This window comes from Moschus berezovskii, chromosome 4, assembly GCF_049115385.1.
Source record: "Moschus berezovskii isolate FMDL1 chromosome 4, NW_MosBer_1.0, whole genome shotgun sequence".
NCBI lineage: Eukaryota > Metazoa > Chordata > Mammalia > Artiodactyla > Moschidae > Moschus > Moschus berezovskii.
The window spans coordinates 21,980,409-22,005,347 of record NC_142463.1 but is presented as its reverse complement, the minus strand read 5'-3'; the positions used below and the strand labels follow the sequence as shown (position 1 = coordinate 22,005,347).

Here is a 24,939-nt window from a genome sequence, read left to right as displayed (position 1 = left end):
GCTTCAAAGCATCAAGAAGCACGGTGCTCTCTGAATACATTCAGCTCTTTCACATCGGCCTTTGAGACAGACGAAGCTTATGAACCAGAGCGAGGGTCCTCACATTTTGGTGCTCATCAGAAATCACCTGGGCATCCTGTTAGAACACAGATTTCTGGTCCTCACTCTCAGAGTTTCTACTTTAGTAGGCATGAGGGTGGGCCTGAGAATTTGCTCTTCTAACAAGTTCCCAGGTTGTGGAGATGGTCCACTTTGAGAATGACTGACTGAATGGGTGAGGTCTGTTCCATGTGCATTCTGATGGCAGCACTGAGTTTGGAAGCACAGAGATGACTCTCCCCACATCTCAAGCTTGGAATTCTGGGCTCAGATGTGCTTACTGGGGGCAAAGGCCAGAGTTCTTCCAAGGCAAGGAATGGGGACCAAAATAGAGACAATGGTCATATGGAAGTGAAAGAGGAAAACAATGACATCTCAAATTGGATTTTTCACTGTTAAAAGAAAAATCTTAAGAACAGTGTGAAGAACTGACTCGTTGGAAAAGACCCTGATGCTGGGAAAGATTGAAGGTAGGAGGAGAAGGGGACGACAGAGGATGAGATGGTTGGATGGCATCACGGACTCAATGGACATGAGTCTGGGTAAACTCCGGGAGTTGGTGATGGACTGGGAGGCCTGGTGTGCTGCAGTCCATGGGGTGACAAAGAGTCGGACACGACTGAGCAACTGAACTGAACTGAACTGAAGAACAGTATGATGTATAGACAATTATCATCTTCCTCCCACAGAAGAGGAAAGTAAAACTCAGAGAGTAAGTAATTTACCTAGAAACATACAGCTGACCGGTGAGGGAGCAGGGCAGGAAAAACAAGACTGCCTTACTCTTGAACTTGCTCTGCTGCCCTTGGAAGCAGCAGAGCCTGAAGGCAGATGGTCCAAAGTGTGAAATCTGGCTCCACCACTTGCCAGATGGGTGTTTTCTGCAAGTTGCTCAACCTCTCTGGGCCTCAGTTGGCTACCTGCAATAATGGAGGTCCTGGTAGTCCCTACCTCACTAGGCTGTTTTAAGGATCAACTGAATTAATAGTTATGAAGTGCTAAGGCCGGCACCTGACACATAGTACCACCATGTACATGTATTGAAAATAAACTGGCTGCTCACCACAGTGCGCGCACACACAACACATCCCTCTAGGGAACGAGCTCTGGGGAGAAAGCTCAGAGGTTGCCTTGTACCCAGAGACAGGGGTAGGCAGAGACACTTCCAAAAAATTTAAAGCCTCACGTTTGGAGGAGAACCCGGCCTTTGGTGGGGGTAGGGGACAGGTCAGAGAGTGGCGTCGACGACGCCCTCAGGCCCAAAGCCGGCCTCGCTGGTCTCTCCAGGCTGTTTCTCCCACGACCAGACTCCAGACGCGCAAGTCTGGGTCCGCACGTCCCCTCCACCTCGACACCCCCAGCCCAGGAGCGGGTTTCCTGCCCGCCCGCGCGAGGCCCCTGCTTGGGGCGGGCGGAGGAGGGGCGGCATTTCCTGGCGGGGCCGCGGTAGCGTCACTCGCTCCCGGACACTCGGACAGTGCGCTGACCGACAGGCACCAGATGCTATTTCGGGCGGCGCTCCGTTCAGCGCGCCGTTTCCGTTTTTCCACTGACCGTCGGAAACCGGGAAGGGGGGAGAGTGTAGACGTCACGAGCCCCCAGCCCCAGGCGGGGGGCTGGGGCCGGGTCGCGATGGCTGCCAGACGGTCAGAATCTGGAGCTTCGCGAATAGAGGGGGATGGGGAACTCACCACGCGTCTCTCTCTCCGCGCAGCAAGGCTGACAAAAGCCGTACCTGTCCCTGTTCCTTGCTCACAGCCCTTGGGGTGCCCAGCGGGGTCGTTTAATCCAACAGCCCGGCGGTTCCTCCAAGGCACCTAAACCCGAGACATTTAAAACCAAATACAGAATCCCTTCCCGTTCCCTTTGGCTTCCAAGCCTCCATCACCAGGAGTAACACACCCATCGAGCCAAATACAGCCAGAAACCCAGAGGGTTCCTGGATCTCTCCTTGCCCCTCACCCTGCCAACCCAATTCTTACAAACCTGATTTGTGTTCTAAATACATGTCATCTACTTCTGCCTCTTGCCATTTTCCTGGCAACACCCTAGTCCCCTCTCCAATCCCCCTTCCTTGGATTGCTGCATTGTCTTCAGAACTGACCTCCCCACATCCTTCCCACCCCCAGACACCCTTTTTCCACCTTGCAGCCAAACAGCTTTCCAGAAATGCAAATCTGATCCTGTATAGGACATTACGCTCCCACACCCCCAAAAATAAAATGGTCCCCTCCTCAATTCTTTGAATGGTCCACAGCCTTGCTCCAGCTGGACTATTTTCTGTTCCTTTAATGAAACTCAAGTTCTTCTCCTCCAGCCCTTGGTTCACCTGGAAGGCTCTCAATGTTCAGTCCTCTAAGCTACCCCTCAGCCCACTCTCCCATCTCAGTCCAGGAATCAGTTCTCAGAAAGCATTCCCTGGCTGGGCTCTCCCTTTTTGCAGTTGCTCAGAGATGTGAAATGATTTGCCCAATGGTGCCACAGTCCAAGGGTGGTAGCGCTGGGCTTTGAATTCAGAAATACTTGAATCCCACCCTTTCTATTTAGTGACGCAGCCAAGCAAAGGCAACAGGAACCAGAGAAGGGAGAGATGAAAGTCCACCCCCATTGCAGAGAGGCTTCAAGAAGAAAAGGGCAGGGACTTCCCTGGTGGTCCAGTGGCTTAAGACTCGTTGGTCCCAATGCAGGGAGTTTCGGGTTCAATCCCTGGTCAGGGAACTAGATCTTGCAATGCCACAACTAACACCTAGTGCAGTCAAGTAAAGAAATATTTAAAAGAAGGAGAAGAATAAAGGGGTAGAATTTGGTAACTAACAACGGGTGAAGTGGGGCTAGAGCCCTGGGGAGACGGGGCTGAGTAAACCAGAGACCTCTCCCCTGAGTCCCTTGCCCAGCAGTTGGTGTGGCTGGGCCAGAGGAGGCCTTGTGGCAAGTCCAGGAATTAGACTTTTTCCCAGGACATGGGTAGCCTCTCTTCCAGAGGATTCTGTAAAGTTACCTGTGCTCACATGGTATCCTGACTTCCACCAGAGAGCACAAGAGGAACAGAGGGAACAGGCTGCACTGAATCAACTGTATCTTCACAGAGTTGTCTGATAGCCAAGGAGGAGCTGGACTCAGGCTTTGGACACACTCTGGACTCAGTCTTCGAATGGGACTTGTTCCGTGAATTCTCAGACTCCGAAAGGAGCTCAAAACCAAGATGCTAGAAGGACAAAGAAGCCTGGCCTGGTGGGTAGAGTTGGGGGCTGGGAACTGGATAACTGAGTTTGGGTCTTGGCTTTTCCTCTAGGTCACTGAAAGCTTTGATAAAGTCACATCTCCTCATGACCTAATTTCCTTCTCTAAAATGATAACCAGAACTCCTATGTGCAAGTGCATAGGATGTCAACCTGGGCAAGGTTCCATAAATTATTGCCCTCACCACCTTTTAAAGATCATCTTATATAATCATCATAACAGTCCTCTGGGGTGTTATACGCCTATTTTACAGATAAGAAAGCTGAGGTTCAGATCGACATGACTAATAGTATTTGAGCTTCCACAGTAAACCAATGAATCCATATACCTTCCATAGGCTGAGCCCACTGCCTTGTGGTTGTTCAGTCGCTCAGTCGTGTCAGACTCTGCGAATCCATGGACTGCAGCATGCCAGGCTTTCCTGTTCTTCACCATCTCACAGAGCTTGCTCAAGCTCTGTTAGTGAGCAAGCTGGATGTCAGTGATGCCATCCAACCATCTCATCGTCTGTTGTCCCTGGCTCCTCTTGCTTTCAATCTTTCCCAGAATCAGGGTATTTTCTAATGAGTCAGTTCTTTGCATCAGGTGGCCAAAGGATTGGCGTTTCAGCTTCAGCCTTAGTCCTTCCAATGAATATTCTGGGTTGATTTCCTTTAGGATTGACTGGTTTGATCTTGCAGTCCAAGGGACTCTCAAGAGTCTTCTCCAACACCACAGTTCAAAAGCATCAATTCTTCGTCACTCAGCTTTCTTTATGGTCCAACTCTCATCCGTACTCTCATTGAAAAATCATAGCTTTGACTATATGGACATTTGTCACCAAAGTAATGTCTATGCTTTTTAACATGCTGTCTAGGTTTGTCACAGCTTTTCTTCCAAGGAGCAAGGGTCTTTTAATTTCATGGCTGCAGTCACCATCCATAGTGATTTTGGAGCCCAAGAAAATAAAACATGCCAGTGTTTCCATTCTTTCCCCATCTGCCATGAAGTGATCGGACCAGATGCTATCATCTTCGTTTCTTTGAATGTTGAGTTTTAAGCCAGATTTTTCACCGCCTACCCTCTCACAGAACCCAGATTTCTAGGCCACAGTACAGATCTGGGCTCCTGCAATGAGTTGAGCCCAGATCTGTCCTCCAAGCCTAGGCTCTGGATGGGCTCTGGAGGACTCCAGTGCCAAATTTGTTTCAAACGCAGGTTTCACCACTCAATAGATCTGTAACACTGGGGAAATTACTTTTACTCTCTGTGCTTCAGTTTCCTCATCTGCTAGGTGAAGATCATCGCATCAACCTCTTAGAATTGTTTGTGAGAACTAAATGAGTTAGTATTTGTACAGTGTTTAGTATGTGTTAGTTGCTCAGTCCTGTATGACTCTTTGCGACCCCATAGACTGTAGCCTGCTAGGCTTCTCTGTCCATGGAATTCTCCAGGCAAGAATACTGGAGTGAGTTGCCATTTCCTCCTCCAGACCCAGGGGTTGAACCTGGGTCTCCTGCATTGCAGTCAGATTTTTTTTACCAACTGAACCACCAGGGAAGCCCACAGTGCTTCAGTAGTGAGATTAAAATGTTAAATGTTCCCGAGCTCTGGGCTCAGCCTGAAACTCAGTAGAATGGATATTTTAAACTCTCCTTTGACACCAGTTCCTCCTCCCTAGAGCCCGTTGGAGAGACCTCAGTCCAGACATTCAGGCAAGCAGGTTCCATTTTAGAGCAGAAAAGAGACAAGGTTGAGGGGGAATGGGAGTGGGAGGGGTGGGAGCTGGGGAGCTTTCTGGGCTGAGGAACTGTTCCTTGAAATTCGGGGATCTAGGACACTAGAATGAATGGATGTCAGGGAAGGAAGAGTTAGATGTGACCGTTTGGGTGCTGTGGTCTGGCTGGGATGCGAGTCGTTGGAGAAATGTGTCTGGAAGGAGGAGGGACTGCGGTTGTGGGGAGCCGGGGGATCCCGGGAGGCCTCGGGATCTGTAATGAGGCTGCACCCGCCGGGTCCTAAACAGAGCGCCCAGCTCTCTCGGTGGCGCATTCCGGGGCGGTCCCAAAGCCGTGCAACCAGTCCCCACTCCCCTCCGGTGAAATTGCCAAATTAAAATGAATCATTTGGCCCATAATGGCCGAGGCGCTTATCGGGGGCGAGCGGACCCGCGGCAGTGCCTTATCTCCGCGGCGCACACGGCCCCCGCGCGCCTCGGCCCATGCTAACGAGGCCTAGAACGTGAGCGGGATTAGAGCGCGGCGGTGGGGGAGCCGGGCGCGGCGCGGCGCGGGCGGGCGGGGGAACGCGGCCGGGGCCGGGGCCGGGGGAGGGGAGGGCTCGGCACTAAGGACCAGGCCTCAAAATGGCCACACGCGTCCCCCAGTAGCGGCAAAACGTGAGCATTCTGGCCTTTTTCTAGGGGAAGGCAACCTGCAGCCTCTCACGGAATTCCCCGTCAATTTCTTCCCTCTTTTTGCCTGCTCGCCAAAACGAGGTTTCGCTCCTTTTCCCTCGGTTTCTTTCGATGGGGGGGCATTTTCCAGGGACGCCCTTGCGCTCGCCGCGGCCGTCGCCGCCCCTCCCGTCTCGGAGACTCTCTTCCTTCCTTCCCTTTTTTCTTACGCAATATACAGAAATGCGCGAGGCGGTGGTTGGTTTTCGTTTCTTCTTGGTGGTTGTGGGCATGCAGTGGAATTGTTGAGAGTGCGTGTGTGAGCTGTAGACAGCGTTGACTTCTTCTGAGTGTGGTCTTCTAAGCGACAGGTTGTGTGTCCAAGTGTGATGGTGCTTGTGCTGTTCGGTGTATAGATTTGGATTCTCCGAGGCCCTTCTACGTTTTCATCGTTGTATATACAATTATGCTCGTTTGCCTTCTCGACATGTATGTTGGGTTGCTTGATCTTCGCGATTGTGTTGGATGGTCTGGTTGTTGTGTCGGACGTGCGTGAACCTGACTACCTTGGGTCGTGCGCCTAGGAGCGATTGCCTTTAATCGGTTTCGCCGTGTCCTGCTGGACAATGTTTGGGCCTGACCGAGTCGGCTTGTGGGGCAGTGCTGGGCTGTGCTTACTTTGCTTCGCTTCTATGGGTCTGGACCGCGACTGGCCTTGTCCACCCCGGGTTGTGTGGCTGCGTGCTAGTGTCCTTTGGAAATGCATTTGTAAATCGCTGGGGGGTGGAGGGGAGGGCGAACGAGCGAGAGATGGATGCGCAAGTTGAGGAGGCGGCATGGGGGCGGGGTGAGGGATTTCACATTTTATTCCAATTTATGATGTATTCGGAAGCCAGTGTTGGCTTGGATGAGCAGCTGGATCAGCGGCTGTTCTGTCCGGAGGCCAGTCTGTGCCTCAGTGTTGAAGGGGTTTGTTAGTGAGTGGGAGCTTCTTCCAGGCTGGAAGCTGAGCAGCGTTCGCGGAAGCCCGCGCCTTCAAGCCGGTAGCCGCCAGCTCCGGTTCCCGAGGCACTCAGGCTTCGTCCATTTCTGGTCAGTTTCACCGGTACGGTCGCCGGGGTCTGCGGGAGAGGCCCGGAAAAGACAATGGGCGCGTTCTCCAGGCCTCGCGCCTCGGGTGGGGACTTTGGGATCATCTCCAAGGAACATTTTTCCACCCCTTCCCCGGGTGAGCGACATTCCCGCGTGGGTCAGGTACCCTGTCACATCGATGACCAGGGCCGGGCTTGGAGGGACGGGGTCAGTGCTGCCCTAGCTCCGAAAGAAAGGATTTTGTTTTGCCAGTGGTTGTGGTTGCTAATGTCATCATCACCATCACAGTCATCGTCATCACCATCATATTTTAATTAAAATAATCATGTAGGAGCGACTAGTTCCTTTTAGCTTCTTTGGGGCGATAACAAAGCAGCCGGGGTTTCCTCCCACCAGCGCTCTGTTTTTTAAGTTGCTGGGTTTGTGACTAGGAGAGAAATAGAGAGAGCGGGGAGCACAGAGACTCCATCCTAAAGCAAAAATTAACCCCGACCTGAGACACCGGGCGCCACTGGATTTCCCCTTGTTCTCACCCCTCCCCCCTTTTGAATTAGAAGAGGAGAAAGAAAATCTACTGCATTGGATTGAAACTGCAGGGAACAATTATTACTGCATTTCCACTAAAGTCAGGGCAAAAAAAGAGGTGGCCTTAGCTATTAATCCAAGACTTCGATGTGTGGCTATAAACTGAATGATTTCAGCAAAACAAATTAAACAAAACCTTCCAGAGGGAGGGACAAAAAAAAGAAAAGGCAAACTAAATTTCCCTGCCACTACACCCTGGGAAGCAATATTTGATTTATTTTTACCCTCCCTCCTTTCCTTGTTTATTGCTGCAAAGAATTACTAGAATTCTCTTGTAGTCTGCCGACCTGAATATGGAAGAATCGAAAATCTTGTGTAGGGATGGTTGGAGGCAGAGACGAGGACCTTCCTTTTCTTTCTTTTTTGGATTGCTTTCCTTATTTTCCCCTTCCTTATCCTTGTTTGTTTGGTTGTTTCCCTTAATCGGTAGGAAGAAAAAAAAAAAAAGGAACCTGGATACATCAGATTCTCTGCCCCCTTCCCCATCTATTCTCTCGGATCTCTGCGGTTCAGACTGTGTTGTATCCCTTCGGGAAAGTAGTCTTTGGAATTGGGCTCTGGTTTCGGTTTAGGTTGGAGGTGGGGCGGTGAGAGTATGAGAGAGAATGGGGCTTCTCAGAGGTTCTTGTCCCACCGACCACGGTCTAAAGACTGGATCCCCCTTTTGGTACACACATCCCCCTACCCACCCAAGCCAGGCTGCGGACGATTCAGGTGCTGTGGCCGCAGCTCTGACCCGCCTGACTTCGGTTCCAGAGCCAACCGCTGTAGACGAGTCAGTGCTTAGAAAACAAACGGGCCGCACTGAACCAGATGTCCCGGTTGGAGGGTCCGATAATATTCAGGGCAGTCTTCGGCGAGCTGTTGTTGTTGGACTATATAGTTATTCCTGATTGGTCAGGTGTAGGGTTCTTTTTTCTGGGGGTGCGGGGGAGGCTTCAAACACCTGCAGGTCGGGGGTGGAAAGCTGCTGGCGATCCCCAGGGCTGGTTGAGGAGGACATGAGGTAATTCCCAGCCATTGACCCCCATTTCTCTCTCTCCCTCCCTCTTGCCCTCCCTTTCTCTCCACCCCCATCTTTCCTGGAAACTCGCTTTGGGCGCGGCAGACCGCCCAGGACCACATCACGGCCTAACTGCCGGGCTCTCGGTGAGAGAGGGGGAGAGCAAAGACCCCCGTCCACAACCTGGACCTCGACTCCCACCCCTCTCTGGCCGGAGGAGTGGAGATCCTATTCAGAGGGGCCCGTCTCTCTAAATATGCCCCAGGTGAGTTTTCTGGGGGGACGACAGGGCTGATGGAAACAGTCACCAGGAAGGCCTTGGGATCTGACCTGAGGTGGGGAAAGCTGGGGACAGAGGACAGTCCAGTTTCAGACTGGGGAGGGGGAGAGGAGGACAAGTCCAGAGCTGGGAATCCTGAGCTCTGACTCTGCCACTGACTGCGGCCTCTGTTACTGTGGCTTCCAGCCGGGCCCTTTCCTGGGTAAGAACAGTTAGTTGGACTGTAGTCCCCACAATGCTCCATGGTTCCGTAGATGTTTCACAAGGCTCATAACTTTGGGACGGCTGTATTCGGATAGGTCAGGTTGCATGCAGGGGGGTGGGGGGGCTCCGGCAGGAAGAAGGCCGCAGCCATCCTGGCTAAGGCAGTCCTAACTTGGGTGGGCCCACGCGGGGGCCTCAGCCCTAGGGTGGGGCTGCGTTCGAACACCCCTCCATACCAGTAGCAGCGGGAAAGTGGTTCTGTTATGGGGTGATTGTGGTTTGTGTGCAGGCTTGGGGTTCCCCCAGGGGGTCATGCCGGGGTGGCGGGGGCTGTGGATGCAGTGTGAGGGACCTACTGGAGGCCGAGTCTAAGGCAGTGGCTCTAGCCCAGGGCATGGCGGAGGTTGCTTTTACACAAAAAATTTTCCCTGCTGGGGATGGGGAACTGCCAGAGACCAGGTGTCTGCCCCTAGAGCTTTCAGGTTCCCCGGTCTTGTTCAGACACATATGGAAATGATCCGGCTGCCTGCCTGGCAACAGGAGATGAGCCGAGGTAGGGGGCTTGGAGCTGGGATTTGGTCGCACAAAGAGGAGTTGTAATGGTCGAATAGTCCAGTGCTGTTCAGTTCAAAATCTGCAATCTTCTCACGCCCCTTCTTACATTTTCCCTAATAAAAACAAGTAAAAATCACTAGGCTTTCGTTTTGATAATCTTAACTGAAGCCAAGTGATCGGGTTTAGTCACCGATCACCGAAAGTGAATTCTCCGGTGGCTTTCTCAGGAATCGGTGGCTTCCGCAAGAGTCGGGATCCCTGGCCTTGGGTGATCCTGGTTGCAGAGAGCAAGCAGGGTTTTCCTGAAGTCCCAGGAGGGGCAGGGAGAGGTTGGCCACAAAGACCAGGGGACCAATTATAGGTTTCTCAGGGGGAGTCTCAGAGATACTGATATTTATAGGCATCTGGAGACAGCATTCAGGACTAGAGTCAACTCATCTGAAATACGTGCTCCCACCACCCCCACCCCCTGAGATCTGATCCTATTCAGAGCCTCAGAATTAATCAGAAGGTATAAATGTGTCATAGGAGAGCTTAGGCTCATTTTGGCGATTGCAGAGTGAACCGTTCATCACTCGTTTAGAAGCTGAGACTGAAGCACGTGTCACTGGGTGCACAGCGGTGCCTGGGGATAGTAAGGTAGGGAGCCAGCCTCTTGGGGCTTGTATGTTTTGCCAGAGGACTGTATATTTCCAATGCATTTCACTGTTGAGGGGAGCCAGGAAGTCTCTAGTGGTATACCTCTGGTGCATTTCTAGTGACTGAAATGTCTTGGCAGTCCCATTCTGTGGATATAGACCTATTGTTTCCACCATAATCATAAACTCGCTTCCAATGAAGTGTTGCGGACCTACTGCCTTTGCAGCCAGGGTATATACCAAGTCTAGGGGAATTTTGTCGTTTTGGGGTCCTGTCCATGGGGCTGGCAGACTTAGGGCAGGAGCATAATCGGAATGGTGATTCTTCATCAGCTGTGTGTCTGGTGGCAACTAAGCTGAGTGAGCTCTGGAGGTTTCAGAAGGTCCCGTCTTTCTTCTGGGGTGGGAGAATGGTTCCCAGGCCAACTAGTCCAGAGCGGTGCAGGGGCAGAATGGCTGCCAGGAATGAATTCTCTGCTTGGGGCTGAGTTGGATTTTTGTGTATTTGTTTTCTGTTATAAAATACCCCAATTATATAATTGTGATAGCAGAAACTTTATTTTGAACATCTTACAAAGCCTGTCGAGTTGATTATGTTTTTGTTGTTTTATTAAAAGTGACAAGCATTTTCACACTCTGGACCCAGAGTCTCATAGTTTTTCTGTTTTCGGTTTGTGTGTGTGTGGGGGGGCGGTGGTTGTCGCATGTTATGGAAGAACTGGGAGAGAGTGGAAGTGGGCGTCACCCTGCCTGTGATCACCCTGGAGTATGGCTGAGGAGAGGAGCAATGTCCTTGGTTGGAGATGGGGCGATATATGGGAGGGATATATATGGGGGATATACGGGATATATGGATATATGTGTATGGGAGGATAAATGACTTAGCATGCATGCATGTACGGGAGGACTGCAAAGAGATTGGAGTTCTAGTCCCACTCTGTGTGACCTTGGGCAAGGCAGTCCCCTTTCGGGCCCAGTCTGTCTATAATAATGTTTACTTGAGCATTTGCACAGTGCTTTTAAACGCATACATGAGGTATTCCTCTTGTTCCCCAGAAGAGGACACCGAAGGGGGAAAGGGAGATGGGTGAGTGCTGGAGAAGTTCCCCAGCCATCATTACACCGCTTCCTCATATTCCTGGATGGGAGCCCAGAGCCCAGTGGCCTTAAGAACACTACCCTTCGAATGTCCGGGCTCCACACCACCTCAGCCAGGCGTCCCTTCTAGACCCCACCTCACTTCTGAGTCCAGCTGAGCAGAAGGAAGTACAATGTGCAGGGAGGTAGGGCCTGGATCATCTTCTTCCCTCCCTGATGGACTATCTCCAGTCCTGGTGGGAGTAGAGGGTCACTGGGTATTCCAGCGGCTCCACAGAACGCAGGTGGATTTGCTGGGTGTAGACCGACACCCCCGCAGGGGGGTGAATGTGTGTTGAAAGGGAGAGCTGAGTTGCTCCGGATAATTCTCTGCCAGCTCTGATCACTCCCGCACCACCACCCCGACCAGATTTCCAGGTGTACGTATGTGGCGGTAGGCTGGGGGCACGTATTGTTGAAAGAAGAGGGGGATTTCAAAAAGCACCCCACCTCCGCGCGACAGGTTCCCCGCCAAAACCAAAAGGGGGGGCGGGAAGAGCACATTCGGTCGGGGATTTGTTCCCTCCTCTTCCCGTGCAGCCGGAGAAGGGGCACGGGTGATATTTCTTTCTCGCCTCTTTCTGCATTTCCTTCCTCCTTTCCCCCCACCCCCAACTCTGTTTTTCTTGCGCTGGCTGTATTTGTATTCCTTTTCTTCCAATGTCTCTGTGGTTCTTATCCACCTCTGTCCCTTCAGCCCTCAGGCTCTGTCTCCCAGGCACCCTCCTCTCTTCTCCCAAACGAGAGACCCCCCTTTCTCTCCGGCCCCAGCACCCCGGGCTCGTGTGTGTCCACGTGGCGTTAAGTTGGGCCGCGTCTTCTCACGTCCCCGTGCGTGAGTTTCCCTCCGCTCTTCACCGCCCCCCCCGCAGCTGCCCCTTCCCGCCCCCCAGCGTGGGTAGGCCGGGGGCGGTGGTCTGAGCGGGCGTCCGCTTGTCTGTCTGTCTGTCTACCCGCAGGATGACGGAGCAGCCGCCGAGCGAGGGGGCACACAGTGACCCCCCGCTAGAGGGACGGGACGCGGCCGAGGCCCGCATGGCCCCCCCGCACCTGGTCCTGCTGAACGGCGTCGCCAAGGAGACGAGCCGCGCGGCCCCGGCGGAGCCCCCAGTCATCGAGCTGGGCACGCGCGGCGGCTGCCCGGGGGGCGGCCCCGCCGGCGGGGGCGGCGCCGCGCGGGACTTAAAGGGCCGCGAGGCTGCGGCGGCCGAAGCGCGCCATCGGGTGCCCACCACCGAGCTGTGCAGACCGCCCGGGCCCGCGCCCGCCTCGGCCCCAGCGGAACTGCCCGGCGACGGCCGCATGGTGCAGCTGAGTCCGCCCGCGCTGGCGGCCCCGGCCGCCCCCGGCCGCGCGCTGCTCTACAGCCTCAGCCAGCCGTTGGCCTCGCTCGGCAGGTCAGGGCCGGCCGGAGGGGCGGGTGGGCAGGCGGCGCGGGCCCTGGGACTCCCCTTCCGCACGGGGGGAGCCGGCCATCCCCTCCCGGCCAGGCCGAGTGGCTGAGCTCGCGGAGAGAGGGCGAGAGGGGGTTTACACCCGGAGACGGAAAAGCCTAGGCTGGAGACCCCGTGCAAGTGAGGAAGGAGCCTTCTGCAAATGTGTTTGTGTATGTGTGTGCGTGCGTGGGTGTGCACGCAGGGGGCAGTGTGCTGGTGGCTTGTGTCTGCGGCGTGCAGGGAGCGCAGAAGCTGAGGCGGGGGATTGCAGGCATGCGGCTGGGTGTGAGCTGAAGTGCGGGTGGTGGTGGTGGCGGGGTGGACTGGAGGAGTCTTATGAGTGTGAGTACCAGGGAAGAGTGTGTGTCAGTGCGCTCCAGTGTGAAATTCTTCTGGATTCTGCAACCCTCAGTGGACAGGTGAGAGACATTGGAGAGGGCTCCCTCACCCGAATCTCCCCTCCACATGGGGAATGGATCCCTCTCTTCTCTCCTGAGCTCCTTCTCTCTGAGTTGCGATCTCTGGCCTGGACCTGTGCTTCCTTTGGTGTGAAGGTGTCCATTTCCCTGGTGGGACCACTGAGGTGGTGGAGAGCAGGAGGCAGGGTTGGGGTGGAGACAGGAAGATGAGGCAGGGAGAGACAGTGTGGGGCAGTGGGGAGTCTGCCGGATGCTGGAGAAAGAAGCTCGGGAGAGTCCAGTAGAGTGGGTGATGGGGGAGCATGTCAGCAGGATTGAGTCAGGGTTTCCTGTCTGTCGTCTGTCCCTGGGCCCCATGGGACTGGGGTGAAGGTGAGGTGAGGCTGAGGGTAGGGAACAGGGTGCTGTTATGAGATGCAGGAATTGCACACTCCCAGCTGTGAAGGCTGTCTGTGTGAGCACCTGTTTGGGAGCAGAGGTGTCTATGGATTGTGCCCTTGTATGGGGGAGGGGAGTATGTCTGTGCAGGATGTGTGTCCATTTTCATGTTTGCTCCGTGTGTTCACCATTGAGTGTGTGTGTGTGTGTGTGTGTGTTTAGGGTGTGCAGGTATGTGGACCCCTCCCCTTGCTTGTCTAACCATAGAGAAAGGCTGGGTGAGGGGTGTGTGTGTGTGTGTTTTATGTTCCTTGTAGCCCCAATTCTGGTGCGAAGGGACCAGGGCTGCCCTTGTTTTTCCAGGGGTTGGGGGGCTCAAGAACAGGTGGGGAGGGTCTGTGATCTTGTGGTCTGCCTGCTCCCTCTTACAGTGGCTTCTTTGGGGAGCCAGATGCCTTCCCTATGTTCGCCACCAACAACCGAGTGAAGAGGAGACCCTCCCCTTATGAGATGGAGATTACCGACGGTGAGTTTACTCCCACCCTCAACTTGTGCACTCATTCCCGCAAGCTGTTAGAGCCCCGAAGGCCGGACCATCAGGGACAACTCCCTAGGTGTCTCACAGGGATGGGTGAGCTATCTTGGAGCCCCTCACTGTCTAAGTCCTTGCCCTGTTGACCTGGGACTAGGGGAGGTCATGGGTGGAGCTGGGGGTTGCCACACTCAGTCCTGGGAAGAGAGGATAGGGAGTGAGGGACACACTGTGGTGCTTAGCTCAAACCTCCGCTGTTAGTTGTTGTCTCCACTCCAGCTCCATTCCTACACTTGGCAAGGATCACTGGGGAGGGCAGAAACACACGGTGCCCCTGACTCTAAGCACCGACCTCCGGGGATTATCTGCACCTTCTCCCAAGTCCTCTTTGGAGTCTGGAGTCTCCTCCTTGCCTGGAATTGTACCTTTAAAGGTCTTGTCCCAGGTCCATGCAAAGTGGGGCCCTCTTGTCCCTGTTCCCTTCCTGACACCGTAGATTCTACCCTACTCCCTCCCTTCCCCCAGCCCAGGGGCTTCAGCACTTTTAGTGTAAACTACCTGAGTCGTCTTTGGCCCCAAACTTTCAGGAAGCAGCTGGAGGAGGGGTTCATTTGAAGGACCCCCCTCCCTCTTCCCAGAGTTGACCAGATGTAGTAGAGGGGGCCCAGCACCAGGGGGCAGGAGAGTAGGCTCTTCAGAGCCCAAGGACTTTCTGGAGTTGCCAGTGCACTCTGGATGCCCAGGGTTTACCAAGCACCTACTCTGTGCCCAGAGAGAATGATACAGAAGACATGGAGCAAGGGATAGACTTGGGCGAGAGGACACTGTAGAGAGGTGGGTGGTTCTCTGAGAAAGACCTGAGAAGAGTAGACAGAAATGGAGGTGAAGGGAAGGATGAGGGTGCAAGAGATGTCTGCAGGATTTTGAAATCAGAGACTTAACCAAAAGGAGTCCATAAAAGTGGAGCTGTTAATAACACAAGGTCTAAAGTCAGGACTTGATGTGGATTCCTGTTGCGGGACTTTTCTGGGCCTTAGTTTTCTCATTTGTAAAGTAGGGAGAATAAGAGCTTCCTCACAGGTTGTTGAGGAGCCAGTGGGGTAGAGTGCTTTTAGGACCTGGCTTGGGATGGGTGCTGCCTCTGGAGTCTGTGTAGCTCTAGCTGTGACAGCAGCCATAACGCTCCTCTCCCCACCTTGTCATCAACCATGGGGTAGGGCCCAGTCCTTCTGACGGTGCAGCTGAGGGACTCCAGTCTGTCTGGCCTGGAGGCCAGGGTAGGATTGCCCAACAGGAGTGTTGTTTTTCCCAGCCTGAGTCTGACCTTTGGTGAAGAGTCAGCTTCCCAGGTGGCGCTTGTGGTAAAGATCCTGCCTGCCATTGCAGGAGACATAAGAGATGTGCGTTTGATCCCTGGGTCAGGAAGTTCCCCTGGAGAAGGAAATGGCAACTCACTCCAGTGTTCTTGCCTGGAGAACCCCATGGACAGAGGAGCCTGGCAGGCTATTGTCCATGGGGTCACAAAAGAGTGACTAACACTTTCAGCTGGGCGGAGGCCTGCTGGGGTTTGGAAAGACAGCTTCTAAGGCACTGTGGGCAGAGATTGGGCACATGGTGTATATGTGTGTGTGTGTGATTGTAGGAGAGAGATGATCAAGCAGGAAGTGTTGGCACTGGTGAGTTCGTTTGCAGGGGCAAGGTCTGCCTCTGTTCTGGCCACAGTCTCCTTAGCTGTGAAATGAGTAATGGGGCTGAGGTGATGTCTTCTCTCCTACCTGATTTTCCATGTTCTGAGGTCTGGTTCCAGGGTCATCAGAGGAGAGCAAACAACTATCCCAGGACTGGCAGTTCCTTCAGGGCACAGAGCATCCTGAGGACTGCCAGGAGCTAGCTCTGTGCCTCAGTGTTTGGGAGGGAAGTAGCTGCCTCAGCCCCGGGACCTGGGAGCTAGTGGGGCTGTCCTCTGCCATTCTTGGATTTGGGAATCCCTGGTCAGGCTGGGACATTTAGTGCAGTACTTTGTATACCATAGGTGCTCGATACATGCATGGTGGTGTCTGCACCTGCTCTGCAAGTCTTAGTACACGACTGCTAGTGAATACTGGTCCAATGTGTATTCAGTCCTCTGTAGACATGGGAGACGGAGGCAGCCCTCAGACGCCTGTCCAGAGCCTCAGGCCAAGCCTGGGCATGGCTATCTCTCCACTCCTATCCTGGGGGGGTGAGAACCCCCAGTGAAGTCATCTCCCCACTGCTCTCTCCTCCATTCCCCACCTGTCAGAATGATCAGTTAGTCAGCAAATATTTAGTAAGCTCTTATTCTGTGCTTTTCTGCACCCTTAGAATAAAATCCCTGTATCTTACTGAAGGGCCTTGTGGAATCTGGACCTAGACTACTCTGATCTCACCCACACTAATCTAGCCAGGCTGGCTTCCACTGTTTTTCAGCTCAGGGCCTTTGCACATGCCCTTCCAGTTTCCCTCCCTATGTCTGGCTGGCTCTTCTTTGACTTTAAGTTCTTCCATTATAGGGTGGCTCAGAGCTCAGACACTAAAGAATCTGCCTGCAATGCAGGAGACCTGGGTTCCCTCCCTGGTCGGGAAGATACCCTGGAGAAGGAAATGACAACCCACTCCAGAATTCTTGCCTAGAGAATTCCTCCTCCATGGACAGAGAAGCCTGGTGGGCTACAGTCCATGGGACCACAAAGAGTCAGACACGACTGAACAACTTTCACTTCACTTATAGACATCACCTCTTCCGAAAGGCTGTCCCCAGCCACCTCAGCTAAAACATGTAGCTCCTTTCAAAATTTTCATTTACATTCAGCTTCCTGTTATTTGTTTGCTGCTTGTTTATTATCTGTCATCCTCATTAACATGTGAGCTCCATGAGTGGAGGGACCCTGTCCTCTTCACGTTTATTTCTTAATGCCTGGCACAGTGCCTCAGTTCAGTTCAGTTGCTCAGTCATGTCTGACTCTTTGTGACCCCATGGCCTCCCTGTCCATCACCAACTCCTAGAGTTTACCGATGTCCATTGAGTCGGTGATGCCATCCGACCATCTCATCCTCTGTCTTCCCCTTCTCCTCCTGCCCTTAATCTTTCCCAGCATCAGGGTCTTTTCCAATGAGTCAGTTCTTCACATTAAGTGGCCAAAGTATTGGAGCTTCAGCATCAGCCCCAGCCCTTCCAGTATATTCAGGACTGATTTCCTTTAGGACTGACTGGTTTGATCTCCTTGCTGTCCAAGGGACTCTCAAGAGTCTTCACCAACACCACAGTTCAAAAACATCAATTCTTTGGCACTCAGCTTTCTTTATGGTCCAACTCTCACATCCATACATGACTACTGGAAAAACCATAGCTTTGACTAGATGCACTTTCATTGGCAAAGTAATGTCTCTGCTGTTTAATTGGTTGTCTAGGTTGGTCATAGCTTTTCTTCCAAGGAGCAAGCGTCTTTTAATTTCATGGCTGTAGTCACCATCTGAAGTGATTTTGGAGCCCCCAGAAATAAATTCTGTCACTGTTTCCACTGTTTCCCCATCTATTTGCCGTGAAGTGATGGGACCAGATGCCATGATCTTAGTTTTCCGAATGTTGAGTTTTGACGCACAGTGCCTGGTTGTCGGTAAATAACTGATGAATGGATAAAACTAGCATTCAGTGAAGGTTTAATTGGAGGCTAGTATTAAGTGCTTTGCCTGTGTTAGTTGTTAGATCCACATGACAGTCTTATAACTTGGTTCTCTAGTACTCTCTCCATTTTGCAGGTGATGAAGTTAAGGCACAGAGAGTTTAGGTAATCTGCCCAGAGTTACGGTCTAGGGAGTGATGGTTAGAAATTAAACCCAGAAAGTCTGGTTCCAGAGTTTGTCTGACTGGTGCTATATGGCCTTTCGGCACAAGTGAATGAATGAGTGAGTGAATGAGTGATGAAAGGCTCCTGTCCTAAAATGTCTCAGAGCTCACAGAAGTGAAGTCGCTCAGCTGTGTCTGACCCTCTGTGACCCCATGGACTGAGCCTACAGGCTCCTCCGTCCATGGGATTTTCCAGGCAAGAATACTGGAGCGGGTTGCCATTTCCTTCTCCAGGAGATCTTCTCAACCCAGGGATTGAACCTGGGTCTCCTGCATTGTAGGCAGACGCTTTACCATCTGAGCCACCAAGGAAGTCAAGCTTGGAAACATACAGTCATGATCAATGGTGATGGAGATTCGGGATTATAGGGCCATGGTGGTTGATTAGACTTGTCTGAGGGGTTAGGGAAAATTCTCAGAGAGGAGAAGACAGCTGAGGGTTTTGAAGGATGAGTAAGAGTTTTCTGAGCAAAAGAAAAGAAGGCATTCTGGGTTTACCAACCTTTCCAATGGATGGTTTCTCTTCTTCCCTACAGAAGAATATGCCCTGGGGGATCTCCAACCCACTCTCCTAACCTGTCCTCCTGCCCCCAGGTCCCCACACCAAAGTCGTGCGGCGCATCTTCACCAACAGCCGGGAGCGATGGCGGCAGCAGAATGTGAACGGGGCCTTCGCTGAGCTCCGCAAGCTGATCCCCACACATCCCCCAGACAAGAAGCTCAGCAAGAATGAGATCCTCCGCCTGGCCATGAAGTACATCAACTTCCTGGCCAAGCTGCTCAATGACCAGGAGGAGGAAGGCACCCAGCGGGCCAAGCCTGGCAAGGACCCTGTAGTGGGGGCTGGCGGAGGGGGTGGGGGAGGAGGGGCCAGCGCGCCTCCCGAGGATCTCCTGCAGGACGTGCTCTCCCCAAACTCCAGCTGTGGCAGCTCCCTGGATGGGGCAGCCAGCCCGGACAGCTACACAGAAGAGCCAGCGCCCAAGCACACAGCCCGCAGCCTCCATCCTGCCATGCTGCCCGCAGCGGATGGAGCTGGCCCTCGGTGATGGGTCTGAGGCCACGTGGAACCAGCCAGGCGGGTGCCCTCAGGCTGCTGGGACCATGGGCTTTAGGGCAGGTGGGGTGAGTTTGGGGCAGCTCTGAAGTAGGACATGGACTTGATGAGCTTTCCTTGATGTCTGAACTTTGGGGAGTCCCAGCTGCCTCTGGGGCTGGTTTTCCTGTTTCCTGCCTCAGTAGGAGACCAGTAAAATGGAGCAAAGTGGTAGGTACTTTTTATGAAGACGGCACAGTCTTCCCCTTTTTCCAAATCCCTAAAACTTTTCAAGTAAGAGGCTCAAGGGGCATTACTTTTGGCCTGGAGCACGGGAGCCCTGTCTTCGCTGAGACCTGGGCTTGTCAGCTCTCTCCCGAGGTGTCCGGCAGCCTCTGCCTTGCCTTTAGCCCCTCCCAAGCTGGCTGGGGTGGCTTTTGTGGCCACACTGTCCGAATATATAGGTACCCAATCGCTGCCCATTTCTTGAGCCTCATCCTCACCCAGGCCCACGTTGGTCCATCCAGCTTGCCAGCTGCTGCAGAGAGTCACAAGCCCTGAGGTGCCTTCTTCAGGGCCTGGCTGAAGAAAATGGCCAGTGGACAGCCTGCTCTCACCTAGTTGGGCCAGAGGGTCAGAAAACCCAGTAGCCCTTACTTCTTGCCCTGGGGATCTAAGCTCTGCTTTCTTCCCACTGAGATTTGCCTTCCTCATGCTTGTGGCTGTGGGGACAGAGGCTGAGGCTGTGAGTGTGCCCCATGGGTTTCGTTTGAAGGCAGACAAAGGAGAAATGATAGTGAAATTGAGCAAAAGCTGTTTGGGGCACGTGGGCTTCAAACCATGGTGGTGTCTCAGAGCTGCCTGTCTGTATTCCCAGTGACACGTTGCTGTTTGTGGGGGGCATGGATGTCAGTGTGCTGATGGGCTCTGTGCTGGTCCTGAGAGATGTGTAGCCCTGTCTGGTGTTCTGGCTGCAGAGGCACCTCCCTGTTGAAGGATGTCTGTTGGCTGGTGGTCTGGTCTGTGTTCTGAAACCAAATCGATGACAAATTCTGTCCTATGAATTCCTGGTATTTGGGATTTTGCTTGACTTCAGTTATTTTGGGACCTCGGGGTCTTGATGTGACCCAGGATCCAGCCCCACCTCTAGGCCCTGGGGAGACCAGTGAGAGACCAGTTGAGACCCATGCACTTTCACTTAGCGGAACCTTCAACATCCCTGAGTCTGCAGATTTCAGGCATCACGAGTGTGTATGGGAGGCTGGCGTAACACATGAGGAGTGCTCCCCGCCAAAAGTTATACACGACATTTTTGTAAATCAAGTCCTTATCCTTCATCTTTTAAAGAAATCCTACTGCAGGTCCCTTGGTAACATGGAGAATCCTTTTGTAGAGTGGACCTCTGCCCCCTCGTTGATCTCCTGTGTCAATCCAGATGGTGGGATGTGATTTTCTTCAGGTGAGGCCTTCCTGTGACCCACATTCCAGGCCAATGGAGCAAGCTGCACACGAGTCCCGTATACTTGCCATTGTGTCCTGGAGTCACCCCGGCCGGCTCTGATGCTCTGGCTTTGCCCTGTCCTTAGCGATGTGGAAGAACCATTGCTGCAGCTGTCGGGAAAGGTCCTCACGCCTTGTGGGCTCCAGCATGGTGGTTTGCCCTCACTGTGGCAGGGCCTCGGGAACAGTCACACGCACACGGGGATGATCCCGGCACTCCCCCCTCTTCCTTTTAAGTTGTGAGGTCCGGTCTGTGGGAATGGAAGCCGCGTGGTTAACCCTTGTAGCACTCTCTGTCCCATTTCAGCACCTCCCCCCATTATATTTTAACAAACATTTGGATGGGTTCTTTTCTGATACTTGGAAGCTCCTACAGGAATTCCATCTGTCCAAAGAGGAACACCTCTTAAGGCTGTGTCTGCTTCCAGTGGATTAATTTGACCTGGGAGTGAAAAGTGGCCACAGTGAGCATGGTGGATGGGTTTTAGGAGATGGATAATAAATTCTACCAGGTGCTTGAGCGTCTGGTTCCCTCTTCTCTCAGACTTGCAGTGTGACCTGGTAAAGTTCTCTCTCTGAATGTCTTTCTCATAAATACCCTGGCTTGGCCTGTCTCCTATCAGTGTGATATGGACTCAATGGAATCATGGAAGCAGAAGCATGCTGAGACCAGAAGGAGCTCCGCTGCGCTCAGTATCATTCCTGCAGTGGGACTTCTCACCCGGAGTCCAGGACCTAGACAGTGGGCCAGTCTGCCTCTCTGTGCAGTATTTGGGTAATTTAGCTTCTAAACCACTTTAGCCCACTTCAGGATTTTCTAGATTATCCTCATCTTTCCAGATTGACCTCATTTTGGTCTCATCCCAAAGCAAGGCATAGAAGGGAGTCCAGAAGAGAAATATGGGATTGTGGGCACAATGTGTAAAATGTAGTACAAGACAGGCCTAGGGAGAGGTATGCAAAGCTTTGTGACTTTGTTAAGAACCAGAGAAGATCCATCATTTTCACTTTCATTTCCAGCATCTCCCCCCACCATAATCTTCTTCCTCTGCTTCCTCTTCATCCATGAATATTCTCCATCCAAGAATAATATTTGTCAAAGAGGGAAAAATTGTAAAAAACACGAGGAGAACAAAGATGATTTTAAATGACCGGAGGGAATCATGTCTTTTAAGAAAAATTCATATTCTTGTAGTGGCAAACGACAAGATGGTACAACCTTTTTCCTTTTCCGAAAGCAAAACAAAGGGCACAGCATCTGTAGTCAGCCCACGACTGTCTCAGCCTTTGGGGGTGGTCTCGTCGTACTTGTGATTTCAATGGTACGTGGCCCCCGCCGAAGGCTTGCCCCCGGCCCATGTACATAGTGCATCATTCCTGTGGGCGGGCCCAGCACTTTCCGTCAATGTTGTACTGTACGTGATGCGTTGCGTTGGTCTCTGCATTTTTCTGCAGAAGAGGAGTAACCGCTCCAGGTACCTTGACCTTTGTACAGCCCAGAGGCCAACACTGTGGGCGTGTGACTCTTAGCGACAAAACCCATGTGGTGATGATGTGTGTATATATATAAGGATATATTGGGAAGATTTCTAAATAAAAGTTTTACAGAGGGGTCTGGACTCCATGCTTGCGTGTTGCATCCCTAGGATGAGAGTTGGGATGTTAAATGAAAGCCATGGCACTAACCTGTCTCGCTTGAAATGAAGGTTCCAGAACTCAGCTGTCCGCTCAGGGTGCGATCCCACCTTCTATCCTGGGGCTTCCCACTTACGGTTTCTGATCTTTTCCCTCTGCCAGGCCCCACGGAGGTAGGGGGCTCTTCTCAACACTGTGTACCTATGCTTTGGGCACCAGGCCTTGGGGTGGAGAGTTCCCTCAGTGTGTTGGGTTCAGCTCCATGGCTGGGGCAGTGGTTTTGTCGTAGGTTCAGGACAGATTAAGGTCCCACCAGAGAAGGGTCCCAGGTTCCCCAGTGACTCAAAGAAGGCTGCTGCTTGTATACCTGCTCTTGAGGATTGGGGGTGCAAGTCTTATGGGGGGCTCCGGGACAGAGGCTGAGGCTGAGGGAGCAGTGAGTGAAGGCTCAGGATAAGACTGCCTCTGCGTGCAGATTGCTGGATCTTCAGTAACCTCAACTGTCTGGTAGGTATTTCCAACAAAGTACTTACCCTTTTTTCCTTTGTTCATTTAACAAATATTTATTGAGACCCTATCATAGGCCAGGTATTGTCCTAGGTGTTGGGGATCTAGCAGTGAACAAAACGGAGATCCCTGTTGCTTAAATTCCAGCAGGGAGATGGTAACCCCACATACACACACAATCATAATGAATATGTTGCAGGAATGGGTACCCCTTCCAGGGCAGGAAAGGGGGCACTTGTCTAACACTTGGAAATGGATTGTTGGGGGAGACACATGTGCTGACAAAGCAAGAGACTTTATTGTGGTGGGGCGCCCGGGCAGAGAGCAGGAGGATCAGGGAACCAAGAAGGACTGCTCTGCCACATGGCTTGGGTTTTATGGTGATGGGATTGATTTCCAGGTTGTCTCTGGCCAATCAGTCTGACTCAGGGTCCTTCCTGGTAGCACACACATTGTTTGGCCAAGATGGGTGCCAGCGAGAAGGATTCTGGGACGTGGTAGGACTCATGGCATCTCCTTTTAACCTCTCCCGAATTCTGGTTGGTGGTGGCTTGTTAGCTCCATGTTCCTTATCAGGACCTCCTGTTGTAAAACTCACAAGAAGAGTTACAGTGGTGCTCAACCAGGGTGGATGGTTTCAGTCAACGTTTACCCCAACTACTATGTGGATTGTATAGAAAGTTAGAAGGTAGTTAGTATTAAGGAGAAAAGATGTGCCAAGAGGGGAACTCAAAGGACCCACAGTTTGGCTCTTCGGAGGCGAGCGTTGCTTATCCCGCCAGGCTCTGATCTTGTCGTCCCCTGTCCTGGGGTGCTTCCAACTGTTGCTAGGAGGGCAAAGGCATGCAGGGCTTGGGGATACTGCTCTGGTCTGCAGGGAAGCTCCTTGGCTTTTGAAAGACGCCAAGTGTGCCTCTTCTCGGCCCAGAGCAAGGAGGTCTCTGGGCAGAGAGACGGTGAGACTCTGTCACAGGATGGGGTGACTGGAGAGGGTGGGTGCGGCCACGAACTGCCTGAGGAGCAGCATGGTGCAGGGGATGCGAGAGGCAGACAGACAGGGCAAGGCGCTTAGAGTAGGAGGAGACCCACCAGGAGAGGGCGAGGACGGAGTTTCAAGAGGCCGAGGCCAAAGGGTATTGGGGGGTAGAGGAAGTGGTTAGCCAAGCCCAAGGCAAACGAGAGGGCAAGCAAGAAAAGCTCTGAGAGTATTGACTGGATTTGGCAAGTGGACTTGGTGAGAACAGCCGCAGGGGAGGGGCGGAGGCCACAGTGTGACTGTCATGGATACAGAAGCGGAAGGGAGGAGCACCCACTTCCGGACAGACCTTTCCCAGGAGAGGGCAAGGCAGGCCACATGCAGAGAGTTCAGGAAGAGCCCGTCAGCTCTGCGGCCACCAGTCAGAGATGACGAGGCTAGCGACTGCCCAGCCTGGCTGGGCCCTTGGGGATCAGCTGGCCTGGTGCCCCATCTCCAGATGGGGAGACTGAGGCCAGAGACGAAAGGAATCTTCCCAGGGCCACATGTCTCATTGAACAGTGGCAGGCAGGACAGGGCTGAGCCCGTGAAGGGGAAGGATGGTCGCGAACCTCGCCCAAATGGTCTCTCCAGGCTTGTTCCTCACCACCCCACCTTTCGTTCTCTTTGCCCTTACTGAACTAGCCTTTCTGTTCTGGCTGCAATTAAAAAAAAAAAATCCAGTTTCTGCACTTTTGGTTTCTGTCCATCCTTGGTTCCCACCCTCCTTTCATCCGGTTAATTTGTCCTCAGCATCAGGAGATGATCCTGACTCTCTGGGGTCAGCTGCCTCCTTTGTGATCCCATAAGCCTTCCTCCACTCTGCTGTCCTCTTTCCCACTAAAACACAAGCTTCTTGAGGTTGAGGTCATGTCTGATTTGTCTGTTCGCCTCCAGTGCCCTGCGTCAGACCTGGCATGGGGCCCTTTCAATATTTATTGAATGAGGAAGTTCTCCTGCGTGGAATCTCCCAGCTCGGTGTTGAGGCCAGTGTGGAATAAGAGGGTAGAGGGGTGGATGATTGGGAGGCTGGATCATTTCTGCAAAAAAAAATGCCCTCTGCCTCAAACCACAGTCCTGGGTTGGTCAGAGGTAGATGGACGACTCTGCCCCTTGGGCTGGCAGAGGGCCTTGGGCTGCTTTGGTTGGTGAATAGCGAGGTGAGGTATGAGCTTTCTTAGGCTGGGACCCCATGGCTGGACCTGGGTTGGGTTATGGTTGGGGTAATGAAGATGAGGAAGCTGATAATCTGGTTCACTCAGAGCAGCCTTACCCACCCTCCATCTTGCTGCCCATTCCCCTCTTCCAAGCTTGCAAAACAACTAATTGCTCCCCAGGAGCCAGATCTCCACCTCGGGCTTTATGGCCCATGTGACCAACCCGCTGGGGACAGGCCGTGCTGCTGGGCA

The 24,939-nt window shown here is 52.9% G+C and overlaps 1 protein-coding gene across 9 annotated transcripts; it reads left to right on the top strand.

Annotated features, from left to right (window-relative positions):
- The first annotated feature begins 5,581 nt into the window (after positions 1-5,581).
- Positions 5,582-21,992, top strand: TAL1 (TAL bHLH transcription factor 1, erythroid differentiation factor). Of its 9 annotated transcripts, none has more exons than XM_088835274.1 (6): positions 5,605-5,716; positions 6,712-6,805; positions 8,499-8,658; positions 12,167-12,604; positions 13,872-13,966; positions 18,432-21,992. In XM_088835274.1, the coding sequence occupies exons 4-6, from the start codon at positions 12,168-12,170 to the stop codon at positions 18,884-18,886; spliced, it is 987 nt and encodes a 328-aa protein (XP_088691400.1). In that variant the 5' UTR covers positions 5,605-5,716; positions 6,712-6,805; positions 8,499-8,658; position 12,167; the 3' UTR covers positions 18,887-21,992. The 9 variants fall into 9 exon arrangements, with proteins under 9 accessions (XP_055258917.1, XP_088691400.1, XP_088691401.1 ...); XM_055402936.2 differs by lacking the exon at positions 5,605-5,716 and adding an exon at positions 9,961-10,071 and having other exon boundaries at positions 5,842-6,805; XM_055402938.2 differs by lacking the exon at positions 5,605-5,716 and adding an exon at positions 5,844-6,202.
- Positions 21,993-24,939: the final 2,947 nt, after the last annotated feature.